At 39.6% G+C, this 17,046-nt stretch overlaps 1 protein-coding gene across 1 annotated transcript in view; it reads right to left on the reverse strand.

Moving 5' to 3' along the window:
- MGAT4A (alpha-1,3-mannosyl-glycoprotein 4-beta-N-acetylglucosaminyltransferase A) overlaps nucleotides 1-17,046 on the reverse strand; it is a 79,878-nt gene that overhangs the window by 18,928 nt on the left and 43,904 nt on the right. The window contains exons 6-9 of the mRNA XM_009903042.2: nucleotides 9,437-9,483; nucleotides 8,789-8,902; nucleotides 8,098-8,173; nucleotides 6,602-6,716 (exon numbers count right to left, since the gene is read on the reverse strand). Of these exons, the coding sequence (XP_009901344.1) occupies nucleotides 6,602-6,716; nucleotides 8,098-8,173; nucleotides 8,789-8,902; nucleotides 9,437-9,483 (352 nt within the window). The remainder of the gene's footprint in view (nucleotides 1-6,601; nucleotides 6,717-8,097; nucleotides 8,174-8,788; nucleotides 8,903-9,436; nucleotides 9,484-17,046) is intronic.

A 17,046-nucleotide genomic window follows, 5' to 3' on the forward strand; every position in this document is an offset into this window, starting at 1 on the left:
ATGGAATTTGGTTCTCTTCTACAAGAGAACAAAATTCTTTGGAAAGGCTACTAAGGACCTGTATAGACTAGTCTAGATGACAAATAAAAAGGAAATAATGTTTTGTATGAAGCCTAAAAAACCATCAGGAGTCTAGTATTCCATCTGAGCAGGTGGCTGAGCAGAAATGAAGAAATGGTACAAGCAGTCTGCCTTATTTAGCCATTAAGGAGGGTGTCCACATTTCTATAAACAGAAGACAGGACATATCTGAAGCACCACCCTGAACTAGTACTACACAAAAAGTAAAAAGCTACCTAGTCTTCACTGATTAGGAGTCAGAGACAGACATTCAGTTACTTCTTTTGAGGCTCACTGAAGGCTGCAATCCATAGCAGATTATGACATGGCAGAATAAACAAACACGGAACTGGGAGTTCAAATCCCTATTGTAAGAGGGATGGGAAACTTCTCTACAACAGGTGGCCGAGCCTGGCATATTATACGATAGCTCAGAGTAGATGCAGAATGACAGGTTGTTAGCTGACATGTATAAGCAACAACAACATTTTTAAGGGAAAGCAGAGGCCCTGTTCTATGTGTGCTCAGACTCTTGTGTATGGAGATCTGTTTTGAGAATGCCAGGATCTCAAATTGCAAGACTCTTTTTAAGAAAATAAAGGGGATACATACATACAAGATCACCTAACGGGCATTGTCTTATCCAGAAACAGGTCTGATGATACCTCACTCTCTTCTGACTTTTATGAAATTGCATAAGAACACAGCCAATGAAATTGTATTTACTTGGAATTCTGATCTGGGAAGGGTCTGAGCAAGGCAACATTGTGATGCAGTGCAATAAATATGTACAAAACACCTGGCAAAAGTCTCTGTTATTTCACCTGTTGGAATGATACTATATACATAAGCAGACTGCTCATACAATGAGGTGGAGATGTAAAGGTGACATTATTTGACCTGATGTTACTAAATCAGAGTGGTCCCTTACAAAAAAAAACCCTACAACCTTAAATTTGACTGTTTATATAGCAAGAACATTGACATCACTGGTGTTCATTGCAGTGAGGTCCTCAAAGAAGCATCTCAGCTTGAAAATATTCTGTAACTGACATCTGAAGCTCTCACTAAACAAGGGACAACTACTAAACTAGGGCCAATTGTGAACCTTTCTTCTTTAAAGACATAAAAAAGGTGTTATGAGTTTTTTATTAGTATATTCTTACTATTTACATACTACATCATTGTCATATTATCTGGAATCCTTTTCTTCTACCCAAGGACAGAGAAATAGAATCGCACTGTGCACTTTTTTTTCCTTTGACTATCTAATCTGATGAGCACAAGGTTTATAGTCTTCAGTTCTCATTTATGGTGAAAAGACACAGTTACAGACCATGTCACCTAAAGTCTGAACGTTACAGGAATCTTACCTACAATAAAATAAGCAGAGGTCAAGACTGAAGAGTGCTCTTCTCCCTAATTTATCTTAATTTTACCTAAAATAGGAATCAGCAAATTATTCACTACCATATGGGAAACACATCCAAGCCCAGAGGCACTTTCCTCTGAGCCTAGACTGACATACTACTGTAAAACATGCAGTCAACCACCCCTGACTTGGGATAATCTATTTACCATAGTGATGTCACAAGAAGCACAAACAAAACAACAAAAACAAAGAAAGAAACCCAGCCAACTACCCAATCAAACAAAACCTCTGATACACTCAACTGCTGCTAGTCAGGATATGTTAATATGGCTGTACATGCAGTAGCATATTCAGATCCAGCTCTACATTACACTGCCTAGCACCAAGGGCAGGCTGAAAAATGCAGACAAAGCCTTCTCACTTTAATTTGTAATGATCCTTGGAGCAAAGATGAATAGGCAACACCCTGCTCCTGAGCTAAGGTCTCTACTCCCTTCAGTAGCCAAGGACACATATCCAGACACTACTTGCTGAAACACTGTCACCACTTTCCACACCCAGTCTGGCACAGCTTTGCCCCAGCTCCTTACCCTTCAGTCTTGCACAGTATCCCTCATCTGCCATTCTGTTTCAGGGCTCTAACAGCACAGCACAACAGTACTGCCATGGATCAATGTTGCCTTTTTCTACACAGAACACACATTCTACATTAGTTCAAAACCAGGCCTCTGCCTCTGGTAAAACAGGTCTCCAAAGTTCTGGACTCCTGACGGCCCACAGCTAGTCCTTGTGATGGGAAGCACTTGCCTAACTTTTCCTGAGCAAGGTTAACAGCAGCAGCCTGGCTTCCCTAGAGCATAGCCACAGCTCAAGAACAAGAAGCAGCATTTGCCAAATGTTGTAGTTTGAGCTGGGTGCCCCCCTGGTGCATTCACTTCCTGTGTCCAGAAGTCCAGCCCAGAGGGATGGACACAGGAAATTGTGTATTTCCTACCATAATTCTTTGCACCACTATAAGATCCAGTGCGGAGTCTGGCACTTCCTCTTTCCTTCCCTCTCCGAGACTTGGTAACTGGGGGAGAGATCTCCCGGCCATGGGCCTGATTGGGCCCAAGGCCACAGGGGGATGGGCAGTCTCAGGCCTGGCCAGCTGAGACTAGCCCAGCAGAGGGAGGGGGAAGAAGGAGCCCTGGGGGTTTTGCATGCACCCTCAGGTGGGGATGGGATCTTTCTTTGTCACTGCGCTTTGGGTTTTCTGTAACATTCACTGCTTTCTATTTAAACTTTCATCACTTTTGCAATCCGTTTGCCTGAGTCGTTATTTCTGCCTGTGGTGGGGAGGGGACCTGCCCCAACCCATTACACCAAAGTCCTGCAATCCTGCAGCCTCCCATTCACCTGCAGGTGAAGAAAGTGCTGTGAGCCACAAAGCTGGTGAGATGCCATCCCGTCCAACATTACCAGACTGCCTACTGGCTGTCTCCAATACACAGTCAAAACTATACAAGACCTATGCAAAATCTGTAGTCAGGATGCAACACCTCACACCAAAGACAATGGGAAAGAATTGAACCAATGGCTCATCTTGCACCATGTTCATGCACTTGGTACAGTGCATGAGAACAGACATAGGTCAAAGACATCCCTGACAAAATTTCAGAGGTTTCAGATTCTGGATGCCTACAACCTGCCCTTGGAAGGAAACTTCAAAATTCAAAATAATTAAGACTCAAAAGTAAAATCTTACTCCATAAATGCCTAGAGATTTCCCAAATGTGGAAGACTTTCCCCATATTATCTACGTTAATAAAAGTGAAAAGATGGGACGAGACAAAAAAAAAATCCTTGATGAACGCTTCCGGCTATTTATTGTTCTCAGCCAAGATTTCCATCTTATTTTCAGTCTGTTTAAATGCTATCCTTAGCAAACTATTCCGTCCCTCTCAGTATTTTGTTGGCAAGTACAAGACACACACAAAATGAAAAAAAATTGTTTTGCTACAGTTCTTTGAGCTGCAAATACCTAAATCATTTTCATTCTTCCACAAGAGCATCATTAAATGCATTCAGCCTACACCAACACTAATTTTGTACCTGCAAGCATATATTCTAACCACAGATGAAGTTTTTCAACACTTTCCCTGTTAATGATATGCAAATTACTGGTACTAAACCCAGAACACCTTTAAAGTTATCTAAATATTTGACTTAATCTACTCTTTCACAGATTTCCACTCTGTGGACAGCTTGAGCAAAACTCTAATCAGAACAACTTAGTATAATCAGAACAACAAGCCTTAAAAAGTAGGGTAGAGGAAGATTCAGCGCAACTGTATAAGACGACCAGAAGTCTGATTTCAGACCGCTCTTTAACAGTTTGTGACAGCTGGTATTACAGGCACAATGCAGACTACTGCAGATCCTCTGGAAAACACTTCAGCTCGCAGGCAGTTGGAAGACAAATCAATATGTCTCCTAAAAATCCACCAGGACTTTCCTGTGTTTTGCCAGGACCACAGTGCTAAACTAGAATTAGAAGAGCAAAATGCACCTCCTTCCACAGAGCTTTATGGAAACAGCATGTGTCTCACACATTATTAATTAGACACTCGACAGTGCTTATGTCTGTGCTTTTGGTATTAAAAAGCCCCATAACAAAAAACAAACAACAAAGGAAGCAACGTCTGCTCTGTGGTAGAGGTGACAGAATTCTATAATCCCGCTGTCAGTCTAAATAAGTGCACTTGTCACTTCCTCACATAGTACTTGCATAAATTACATTTTGAGTTCAGAGATACACTGTTACAAAAATATTTTCACCTAGCCAACTTGCAAGTTGATCAAGGTTTCCAACACCTTACAGCAAATCAATCACCTCTCTCTCATACTGCATTTCCAAATCTGTAGCATATAGGCAATTCAGTCCTCTACTTCTCCATTGGACAAAACTCATTCCCAATTAAAAAGCACTACTTTTGCTCTTCTCTGTAGCTATTTGTATTACCAAATTACCACAGTATCAGTTTGCATCAAGATCCATAAAGGGATAGCAGAGATAAGACATATATGAATTACTTGCATAAAATGTCTATGTACTACATGGTTATAGAGCACCAATGTCTCAAAGCCAGTTTTAGTCAGTTTCATGAATACTAATTTTTCTCACAAAACTTAAAAGCAGAGTAAGTAGCTAAATTGAGAAGGGGAAAAAAAAAATCTAATTTCACTTCCTAGTTAGAAAAGCAACATTAGAATGTGTAGCCATAGCTAAATGCATCTGAAAGTCTGCTGATATAATCTAATTAAAAGAAGGCAAGCATGTATGATACGTGGAACAAAGAACAGGGATGCATGCAGGAGCTAACAAGTAAATGTAATGACAACCTTTTTCAGAGCCTATACTGAAAAAAAGTATAAAGTTATTTTCCTGTGCTGTCTATATTTCTTTTAACAGTTGTGCAGTTGATTAACCCAAATACCAGTATTAAGAACTATCTATCCAACTTAAGACACTATGCCCTCTATAGTAGCAATGATAACAAAAAGAGGTGTGAAATACACAAATAGTAAGTGATCTGAAATACATCTAAATGGGATAGACAGTGCCTGTTATAAACTCTACAGTTTGTGATTACGCTCCACTATTAAACTAAGCAAATGTAGAATGAATGTAAATTACTTCTATTGCCCAGGAATTTCACACAGAATTTACACTAACCCCAAATAAACCAATGATTTAACTGTTCAAAAGCAGAAACAAAACCTAATCAGATGCTGGTATTAAACCAGTCATTGCAGCCACAAATCAGAGTTGCAACAGGCTCCTCAAAAGAAGAGGAAAGTCTATTTCTCCCTTCCACCTCTGGAAGTCCTGTAACTATTTCAGCAACAGTACATCTCTGTGGGTAGCAACCAAACAGATCCATAACATGGTCACAGACAAGGAGACTTTCTTCTGCCCATTTCCTTTCCTCCTCTCCATTATTTCTGTAAGTTAGACTGACAGTCAAATGTATAAAGTAGTATATTGTAACCTAACATAGCATGATTTAGGAGATAACTGCTGTTTTCTTTTCTACTCTGTGAATCTCCTAGATCCTGAAAATCAGGGAACTATTTTCTCTGTAGCACACCTGATGCTAACCTGGAAACAGGATAGTACTTGCCACTCCCAGTGCCAACATTTTCAAGTGCTAACATTATGGGTCACTGAGTTAAAAATGAAAACATTCTCTGAAAAGTAGATCCAACATAGAAATGAGAGAACAAGAATTTCCAATAGAATGACAGAATTTAGGACTGCACTTTGTGTTATTATGTAGGAACTTCTTCCTGTACTCTGAGCTCAACTTACAGCCTTTGCAATGAAAACCTCCACAGCTAGACTTAGCTTTTGATTTTTCCTCACATATCTTCAGTGTAGTGCTTTCAAACAGATCATAACACATCACTGCAGTACTGAAATAACCTTTTGGTTACTAAAACCTCTTCAATACTTCTCTTTCATTGCTGTTAAGTCAGTACCTTTCAAAACAACACATTAGAGGAAGAACAAAGAATCATAAAGCAGTTTCGACAACACCCTGAGAGTCAATCCACAACAGCCCAAGATGCTGCATTAGTTTTCTCTCATTGTTAAATGCAAGTGACAGATAAACTCCACCTACACTTAAGAAGGTGAAGACTGCTGCAACTTTTGCTTGATGGGAGTAGAAAGGTGTATATAGGACAGGCTCTGCAACCAAGAAAAACTGATGTCTGCTGATTCTTGGAAATTCCGGCACAGACACCAATGAAGTTGGTTTAGGTAAACTTAGTTTTCATGCTTTTTTCTTTTACTTCAGTCATGTTTTAATGGCAGCTAAATTAAAAAATAAGTTATTCCTTGCAGTTCAGTCATACAGTATTTTTATAAATTCATTAACTTTTTGTTATAAAAATGCCCTCTTTTCCAACAGTCTGAGTTTGCTTCAGCCATACAGAAGTAAATGAAACAATTGAAAAATAACCAAAATCTACAATTAAATCAGAGTTTCTAAAAAAGCCAATTATTTGAATTTCTTGGTCTATTTTCAGTACAAAGGAGGTAGCTTTGAAGTCAGATCACTATTAATTCAGATAGTCTGAGGATGAGTATGTTTTAAACTAGTAAAGTGAACATTTTCTTACCAATGAAACCCAGCTGAGAAAATTCTAGAATCATCCAATCTTCTGAAGCGAGCTGAAGTGCAAAATTCTTTATTGTGCTGAAATAATTCTGCTTGACAACAATGTCATCTTCAAGCTAGAGAAAGGTAGCAGTGATAACACAAATAAAAAAAAGCACCAGCAAAGCAATAAAGGACAGCTAGGAAATAGTGATTTATATTTCTAACATATAGCCACATATTTCTAATGCAAGTGCTGCTATAAAACCCAGATGCTACACCCCGGAATAACTGCTGTAGGCATCAGTCTGTCTGCTTGTGGAGAACTAAACCATAATCTTTCTATAGTAAGAATCCACAAATGTATCTTAATTTATTACTTCAGAGTATTGCTTTTCTAGCCCCTCTCTTCAGAGAAAAATCATTCATTAAACTGTTGGACTAAGTGACATTATAACAAGTAGAATGCCTGTACTATTTATCTGCATTATTTCTACACAAACATGACTATTTATTCACACATCTAACAGTACTAAAAGAATTTATTCTTGAAGAAAGAAGCTAAGAAAAACATTCTCTACCGAGGTGGAGTTTATTTCATTTAGCTTTAGCTCTCCAGCAGAACAGGTGCACAGTCCTCTATACCAGACAGCAGAACAGCCGAGACAGGGTGCTACAGTTCCTTTCATTCCTACTGCGCGCAGTCCATTGCTTTAACGATCCTGCTTCTTCTATCCTTTCTCCCAGTGCATTCACACTCCCCACCTTGTGCTGACACTATTTGTACAACTGCCTAGTTTCAAAAAGAATGCCTCATGTCACTGACTGTGCAGCTTTCAGGAGAGCTGTCTCCAAACAGTTCTTGGAAAGCAGTCAGCACAGCTTCATAAAAACTAGGTAAGACAAGAAGGGCTTTATATCCAAAGGAATCAATCCCAACATTTAAATAAAGATCATAAGCACCATTACACACTAAATCTGCAATACCTGCAAGGCATCAAAGCAGCAAGGAACAACAGGAACAATTCTGAGCTAAATTAAAGAACTGCTTAACTCTGTTCTTGAAAATTTATTTTAAAAAAGCAAGCATGTCTAGCAATACATTGAAAATGTGTTTGTACTCCACAGTCACATTAAAGTGATGCTTCACTTGCCTTCAAAAGAAAAGAAAAATGGATTTTAGCTTGATTTTCACTCAAAACCATGCTGTCAGTTCCTGCCTAGGCAACTCAACAGTAACCCATTTGAGCAACAAGTTTAAAAACCAGTAATTATGCATTTGCATTCCTTCACTTTTTTTTTTAAGTATCTTAAGATAAAAGTCAGTTGCATAGGACAAATTACTTTCTACTTCAGAGACGGTGCCTTCCACAAATTACTCCATCATATATAACAACCTACATACTTAATGCTCTTTCAACTATGAAAAGAATTTGTTTTGTTCTTTTGATGTGTTCAAAAGCATAATTCTTGATACTAATTTGAAATTTTGTCTCAAAACAAAGAAGATAAATTTACCTGAATGTAATAAACCCCCTTTTTCTGAGCATACATCATAAGAAAACAATAATCCAAGTTTTGTTTTGTTCTCCATCTGAAATTAAATTAAGATTTTAAGGATTACAAAAAAACCCACCAACAACTTCTTTCAATACATTTTGGTAACGCAAAGTAAATCTCACTACAAATGATGACGCATCTTAGTGAAATGTTAGGACAGCTGCTTTTGGCATTGTTCCCTCAGGAAATCCTCTGTCTGACGAAAGGAACAAAGCATTCGCCTTGTGCTTTAATAGGGACATAAAATGTGTCACACTTGAATCTGATTTTTAAATACTACCTGTTATTTCACTAAACACATGTGTATTTTAAAAAGCAATTCTGTAGGAATTACTGGGGTCTATACTCTATTTCAGGAAGAAAAACAGTACACTAGAAAGTCTACATACATGAAAAAAGGTGTATCAAGTCTCAGCCCCAAATTTAACACTAAATTAATTCAACCGAGCATAGCGTTAGGCTCTGATCATGCACAGAACAGTGCGAAAGAGGAATGAGATGGATTCAAGAAACACTTTTAGCATCCCCACACTTTCAAGAATTACAGTAAGAAAGCATTTCAAGAATTCACATCCCACTTGCTGTTTCATAAACAACGAAAGTGTGGGTGTGGGAAGAGAAGGGAAAAGATCCGTGGGGATAAACTAACCTCACTCTCTCCTTTGAGTCTCCAAATGTCTCTTTCAAGTTTGTCAAATCAGGATAGTAAGTTGCAGGAGGGGCTATTACTTCCACCAAGCCAGAACTGATCTCTGTAGAAAACCTGTTAATAGAAACATCCTAAAGTCACAGGAAAGATTCTGCTTGTTTTCTGTCAGCAGTTATTATTCACTATTAGTAGTCATTACAATGGCTTATTCAAACAAGGTATGCAAAAGTAGTATATAAAAAGTATTGTTTTCCTTAGCATCTTCTTCAGAGCAATAGTTTCTCACCCAATGAGCAGAATTCTAACTAGATTCTAAATGCCTCTTTTGCCTTTTTTTCCAGAACCTAGTGATTTTTAATTTTTTTTTTTTTACTTCTTTGAACATATGGAATACAAGGCCCTAACACAGATACCACAAATTAGCATTCATGTTAAAACAAGCCCATCTGTTTATGTTGCACCAAATTAATTTAATCCCATTTATTGTTTTACAGTTGAACTGATCAAATCGTTGCCCCTTAATTTGTCATCTAATACTGATTTGTTTAAAAGCCTAAATCCCCACAGACAAAAATGCATGATCTTGTATTTCCAGAACAGTTTTTGTTATTTATCACAATCTGATCCCCCATTAAAACTACAACTTACTCTTTTTCCAGGCTTGCAACAACACTGTTAACATAATCAAGATCAGTCTGGAAAAAAAAAAGAAAACAAACACACAAAAACCAAGTAGAATACTTAACAGTTTTAGAGTCACATTTTAAAAGAAGCCAGAATAATAAACATTTGAGCTAGCTGCACTTGAAAATCAATTTCCACATGTAAGATATTTGAGTAATAAAGGAAAACACAACATATGTAACTCTCTTATGTCTAATGGGAGACAAAACAAACTTTTTTTTGTAAACAGAGAATAATATCTGTCTCATATCTAAACTTAACAGACAATTCTAACCCAACCATTGGTGTTTTCTTGCAACCTTTCATGCTCTTAATAACAAGAAGATCACAGAATGTTTTTGTAGGAAGAATTTCATATTATTGTTACACAATAATTATTATATATACTAAATACTACCAAGGAAAGTCTGGAAAACAGGACATTGAACACACACTCTTATTTCAAAAACACATCTTCTAAACTCTGCATTAAAAGTGACGGTGCTCCAACCACAGACAGTAGTGAGCACAACATTTTCCTGAATAGGGGTGCTTCTTTGCATTAGAGACTAAATTTGAGGGGCCATCAATCCTATCAAACACCCAGTTCTTAAAGATGCACAGATTCTAAGAATTATTTGGTGGTTAAAACACAATCACAACATTCTGGAAAAGTCTAAAACATCTCATTTGCCAGAACTGGCTGATTATTCAACCTGTTCATTTGGTTGTACACATGTATTTTGAGAAAAACAGAGTTCATGAACACAATGTAACTGAAAACTATCATCTTTGTTATACTTATTAATCTGATAATATGACATACTATTGATCACATTGCAGAACAAAATCCACAGTCTATAAATCAACCCAGATTTTGGTGCCTTTGAAATGCTGGAGACAAAGAAACAGTTCATACTTTCTCTGATGAATTTGCAACGGAATTTATCATTAAAGGATTATACACACAGAATAAATCCCTCCCAAACATTCATATAGAAAAACTAATCTTGTTTAATAAAGGTGCTTACCCTTTGATATTAAAATTTGACATTCCTATTTTTAAAGGTTTATTTTTATAAAACTCATCATAATGCCAACATAGTGGACAACAGTGGGTTTCCTCCAGAAGCAGGTTCGAAATACTACAAGAACATACGAGTAGAAGCATTTGTCAAATATTTTGTTTGTAATTTCTTCATAAGTGCTATGCCTAATTTTGGACCAAAATTTTAACAAGCACATAAGTGTTCACAATTTAAAACTGCTCTAAGTTCCATACTATGAGACTCAAAAGTCCATATAGACCTCAATAGATCACTAAATCTGTAAATATACATATGGATTGTTCATGCACAGTTTATTACTGGAATGGAGTTTAAGGTATAGTTTTATCTGCTGTTCATAAGAAACACAGCTGGCTTCTGTCTAATATTCTGGAAATTAAAACAAATGCCAAATTTCATCCCAACTCAAAGCATGTATTTACTTATAAGCCTCTGCCTTAGTCCAGGTCTCCTTAGAGTGAATGCAATTTCGTCCTGTTTTGCAGATACACCATAAAGCCTTGCTACTGCTTTTAAAAATTACTTACAGGGTACATACCATCAGAAAACAACCAAAAAATTTAATATTAAAAATCTGAAATCAGAGAGGTTTTTCCCTACTTTCTCTTATTTGTTTTTGTCTTTTGCACAAAAGGTTGGCAGTTTCCCAGGCAGAGCTGCAATCACAATAGATTCACATTAACAAGATGCAGCCTGTAGTCTTTCAAACTCATGTTGTAACCTGTGCTGCTGTCACACGAAGTCACGATCGGATCGCTGGTCCAGATGCACTAAACACAAGATATGGGAAATACTGCTGCTGTTCTAGTAGGTAACCCTCCCTCTGAATCAATAGCCACTGCATCAGAATAGTGCAGAAGGAGATGCCTGACTGGTCTGGTGGAGGTGATCTCAAGTTGGCCTGAAGGTACCAACTGTACTAAACCTCCAGAGGAGAGAGTAACTCGTGCTGAGGAAGCTCCTCCTTACAATGACCTTTCAGATGATGAGAAGAAATATGCTTTGTTCACAGACGGTTCCTGTCGTCTCGTCGGGAACAAGCGAAGGTGGAAGTCTGCTGTGTGGAGTCCAACATGCCGAGTTGCAGAGGCAAAGGATGGAGAAGGAGAATCCAGTCAGTTTGCAGAGGTAAAAGCTGTCCAGCTAGCTCTCGACGTAGCTGAACGTGAGAGATGGCCAAAGCTTTATCTCTACACCGACTCATGGTTGGTAGCCAATGCTCTATGGGGTTGGCTAAAGAACTGGAAGAAGAATGGCTGGCAGAGGAAAGGAAAGCCCATCTGGGCAGCCGACCTGTGGCAAGACATTGCTGATCGAATCGAGAGAATTCCAGTGAAAGTGAGACACATTGATGCTCACATTCCTAAGAGCAAAGCTACTGAGGAACAGCAGCACAACCATCAGGCAGATCTAGCTGCAAGAGTTTCTCAAGTAGACAAGGACTCTGAACTTGATCTCGACTGGAAACACCGAGGTGAGATATTCTTAGCTCGGTGGGCTCACGATTCATCAGGACATCAAGGCAGAGATGCAACATACCAGTGGGCTCGTGACAGATCCATAGACATTTCCATGGATGCTATCACACAAGTCATCCATGACTGTGACATTTGTGCTGCTATTATGCAGGCAAAGCGAATTAAGCCCTTGTGGTATGGCGACAGATGGTCCAAGTACAGGTATTTTACAATATATACAGGAATATACAGCAAATAAACTCAACCAGAAACCAGACCCCCCACAGAGGGGGCTTCCCCCTGTGCCCTCTTCACCCCCTACCTCCCTTCTCCCCCAAAGAGGTAGAAGAAGAGACGAGGATGGTTAGCAGGACAAGGGAAGAAGCAGACAGGCCTGTTACAGGGAGGGAGTTAGTTCTTATCTCTTGGCAAGAAGCCCAGAAGCAGATCCAGCCGAAAGGGACAGCGAAGGAAGGAAGACTGAGAGAAAGTTCCCAACTCCCCTGGGTCCAATCTCTCCTCCCACAATCCTACCAATGAAATTCGTTTAGAATACCAAAATATTTTACAAACATTTAGCCAGTGTGCCCCTTCCTTAAAGGCACAGCGTCAAACGGCCACAAGAATGCAGAAGAACATTGAATTAAAAAGAGCTGATGCAATTTTTTACATGATCAAATGCACTGAAAACTTGATATCCTGCCATTACTTCTAGATAAGCAGTTGTATTTACATCTAGAAGCAGCATCTGAGATTTACAGTCAGGATTTCAACATGGAATTCTTCATACCAGGATAGCAACCTGACTGTCATCTTTCTATATTGGAACTTCTGGAGGCAACCAACTCCTCTTGCTGCCTGGTCTACACTAAGCAGGATCTTTGACATTACCCTTGAACCATGGACATGTGCCAGCAAGGTAGTCCTTGAAAGCTATTTCAGTCAACCTCACAAAATAAGTGTGACTGGTCTTCAGGTTTCCCAGGAAGACCATCTGGTAGATATTAGGTTGAATTTGGAGCAGCTATGATGAACTTAAATTGTTTCATAGTATCAGTGCTGCCTGCACCTATTGAAAGTAAATGTCACTGGTGATCCAAAGCAAAGCAGCCTGTAAAGACTATAGCTATAAATGGTTTTGTCTACCAAATCAAAAGGCAGTAACAGAATTTTTCCTTAGGAAAAATCTTAAAATTGAAGATTAAATGATCCCTAGCAGGGAAAGAAGCAAAAATTAACATCTTCAGAACTAATCCCTTTAAAGCAATTCAATGCAAAAATATACAGAATACAGAATTAACCAGGTTGGAAAAGACCTTTGGGATCATCGAGTCTGACCTATCACCCAACACCAGCTAATCAACTAAACCATGGCACTAAGTGCCTCATCAAGTCTCTTTTTAAACACCTCCAGTGATGGTGACTCCACCACCTCCCTGGGCAGCACATTCCAATGGCAAATCTCTCTTTCTGTGAAGAATTTCTTCTAACGTCCAGCCTAAACCTCCCAGGCATAGCTTGAGACTGTGTCCTCTTGTTCTGGTGCTGGTTGCCTGGGAGAAGAGACCAATCCCCACCTGGCTACAACCTCCTTGCAGGTAGTTGTAGACATCAAGATAAGGTCACCCCTGAGCCTCCTCTTCTCCAGGCTAAACAACCCCAGCTCCCTCATCCGTTCCTCATAGGGCTTGTGGAGCAGCACTTCCCACTTCGATCTAGATGGGATGCTTAGGGCCACATTCTGCTGCAAGTGGAAGGTGTTATCTGCAGCCCCCTGGTCAGTTGCTCAATAGGCACTGCCACAGCCCTCCAGCCTGGTGTCTCTGCACTCTAGAGAGAGTAGCAAGAAGAGCACAGGTATCACAGAACGTTAGGGACTGGAAGGGACCTCAAAAGATAATCTAGTCCAGCCCCACTGCCAGAGCAGGACCACCTATATCAGATCACACAGGAACACATGCAGATGGCTTTTGAATACCTCCAGAGAAGGACATGATAGAGTTAACAATGAGTTAACAGTGCCAGCCACAAAGATGCATCTTATCAACAAATGACATGAAGCCTTGTAAACAAGTTTGTCCTGTTGGGAATGGAAGGGAATGGAATAGAATAAACCAGGTTGGAAGAGACCTTCAAGATCATCGAGTCCAACCTGTCATCCAACACCACCTAATCAACTAAACCATGCAACCAAGCACCCCATTAAGTCTCCTCCTGAACACCTCCAGTGATAGTGACTCCACCACCTCCACGGGCAGCACATTCCAATAGGCAATCACTCCCTCTGTGTAGAACTTCCTCCTAACCTCCAGCCTAAACCTCCCCTGGCGCAGCCTGAGACTATGTCCTCTTGTTCTGGACCAGGTTGCCTGGGAGAAGAGACCAACCTCTGCCTGTCTACAACCTCCCTTAAGGTAGTTGTAGAGAGCAATAAGGTCACCCCTGAGTCTCCTCTTCTCCAGGCTAAGCAACCCAATGACTGGGAACTAATGAAGGGCATAAGTAGGGATGTTATTTCAATATCAGCAGTTCAAATCTTTGTCTTTTTTTCTTCCTGGTCACATGAAATTAGTAATCTCCAAGAGAAAGTAAGAACATTTGGAGGAAGACATCCTTCTTTTTTCATTCATACCAGATCTGAGCAAATATTGATCCAGGTCAACACCTTCCTTCCAGCAGTGGCAGCAATGAACAGATACATAGCAAAAAAATAAGAACAAGACTAGTATACACAATACTCCCTTCTGCTACAACCTGTACTCCAACTACCTTAAATTCAAATTGCTTCCTGAGACAGATGTGATCCTGTGTATTTAATAACCCTCAGTAGATTTGTCTTCAAGGTACCTTGTCAATATCCCCTTGAGACCATCAAAACTTAAGTCGTGAAAAAAGATTTTGGCTTATAAGATCTTTGGAGCTTCCTAAAGCCTGCAAACACAGCAACAGCTCTTGTATCAGCAGTTTTGATGGGAGAGACAGAATGCTTTGATGATTCTCTCTGAAAGAAAATTCAAGATTTCATTGTAGAACTAGCTAAATTTTCTGAGTGTCAGTGTTGTAAGTTTTTTCATTTCCTCAGTTCTTGGAAGACAGTCCCTTCAATTCTCTATGAAGTACCTTCTCTAGTTTAGGTTTTTCTAAAGAAACATTGTTATTCAGGGCACAAAGAACCAGAGCAGCAATGAACTTTCCAATCTTTTTTATCAATTTTTATGAGCGAGTGTGTGCATAGCAAACATGCAGCACACATTAGCTAGCAGACAAAGCAAGAGGTTAGAAAGTCTTATTAACAGCTAACCAACCATCAGACAAATCCAAGATTTCTAGTTTTAAGAATCAACCTTTTTGTACTGTGAAACCCTACCTACTTCAAGTTCTTACCTTCCAGAATGATGTAAGATGTAGTTTCTCAAAATGTAAGGAAAACCACAGTATTTAGAACAAAAGGCTATTTACTGTCTTAGCCAGTAGAAAATGGGGGGGGGGGGGGGGGGGGGGGCGGCAACTGGGACAAAAACAAACAAACAAACAAATAAACAACCCACCAAACATGCAGCCATGAATCTCAAATTGGAAGAGATCCACAAGGATCATCAATTCCAAGTCTTTGCTCCTTGCAGGACAACCTAACCCATGTGACCAAGACTGTCGTCCAGATTTTCCTCGAACTCTAACAGGCTTGGTGCTGTGATCGTTTCTCTAGGAAGCCTGTTTCCAGTGCCAATTATCCTCTTTCTTAAGAACCTTTTCCTAATGTCCAATCTGAGCTTCCCCTGACACAGCTTCATTCAATTTCCTTGTGTCCTGTCACCAGAGAGCACTTCCTACTCCACTGCCCCTGTTGAGGAAATTGTAGACTACAATGAGGTCACCACTCTGCCTTCCCTTCTCCAAGCTGAATGAACCAAGTGACCTCATCCACTCCTTGTAAGTCTTGCCCTCAGTATCTTCACCATCTTGACTGCCCTCCTATGGACACACTCTAACAGATGTCTTTCTTACATTGAGGTGGCCAAACCAGGGCAGTGTGCAATAAACAGGTTATGCACAAAATAAAGCTTCCTTCCCTTCACATTCCTCACAGTTCATGATAATCAACAGCATACAATTCCGAGGCCTGATTGGTATCCATCTCATTAGACTCAACAGCTCCTCCTGAATCCAGTCTTTGTGAATTTGCCTCATTTGTTTCAGCACCTATTTACTCATATTTCACACTATCCAGTAGCAACAAGGTCCACAATTGCACTACGAACCAAGTGACAAATACTGTCTTTGCTTCTTAATTTCATTTAGCAGCAGCTAGACTGCATTTGTACCACTATCTCAAACTGCAAATTGGTCCTACCACGTAATCTAAACCAAAAAAACCCAAGTCCAAACAGAGCTGATGCCAGGCAGTCTGGTGAAGATAATGTACCATTTAGCAAAACAGAGGCAGAGCACACATACAAACACTCAGCATGAGTACTTTAGCTGTTCTGCTAGAAGAAACAAAATAGCCCTGACGTTCAGACATCGACATTTCACCGTAAAGCATGGGAGTCCCGTCCCTACTTCTATTCATGTCTCACTCCTTCAAGCACTTACCCAGTGCTACTAGATACGGTGCAAATTGCGTTTTCCCGAGTTTGCCACTAAGCACTGCTCCTACTCCAAATCCTATGACTTGTTCACTAGACATGATCAGAAGTGCTAAATGCTGGACTTTAGCAATATAAAGTGAGACAGAATGGCCACCATGAAAAACTAAACTGTATGCATCAACACTGACACCTGACTAGCATAAAACTTCATTTTCACATAAGGTGAAAACAAAACCAAACCTACACCACCACAAAACAAACAAAAAAGCCAAAATCACGTAAAACATGATGGAATGCCATGATACAGTGCTTCTATCTCTGGAGGTTAAATTTGCAATCTTAAGAGGGTTTTTTTAAAGCCAGAATTTTCAAGATCACACTGATATGTACAAGTTTTCAGCAGGAAACTCTCCTTTGAGCAGGCAGGTAAGACTAAATGTACTTCTAGAGGACCCTTCCACTCTCAGTAATTCTCTGAATCT

The sequence above is a fragment of the Dryobates pubescens genome, chromosome 7, assembly GCF_014839835.1.
Source record: "Dryobates pubescens isolate bDryPub1 chromosome 7, bDryPub1.pri, whole genome shotgun sequence".
NCBI lineage: Eukaryota > Metazoa > Chordata > Aves > Piciformes > Picidae > Dryobates > Dryobates pubescens.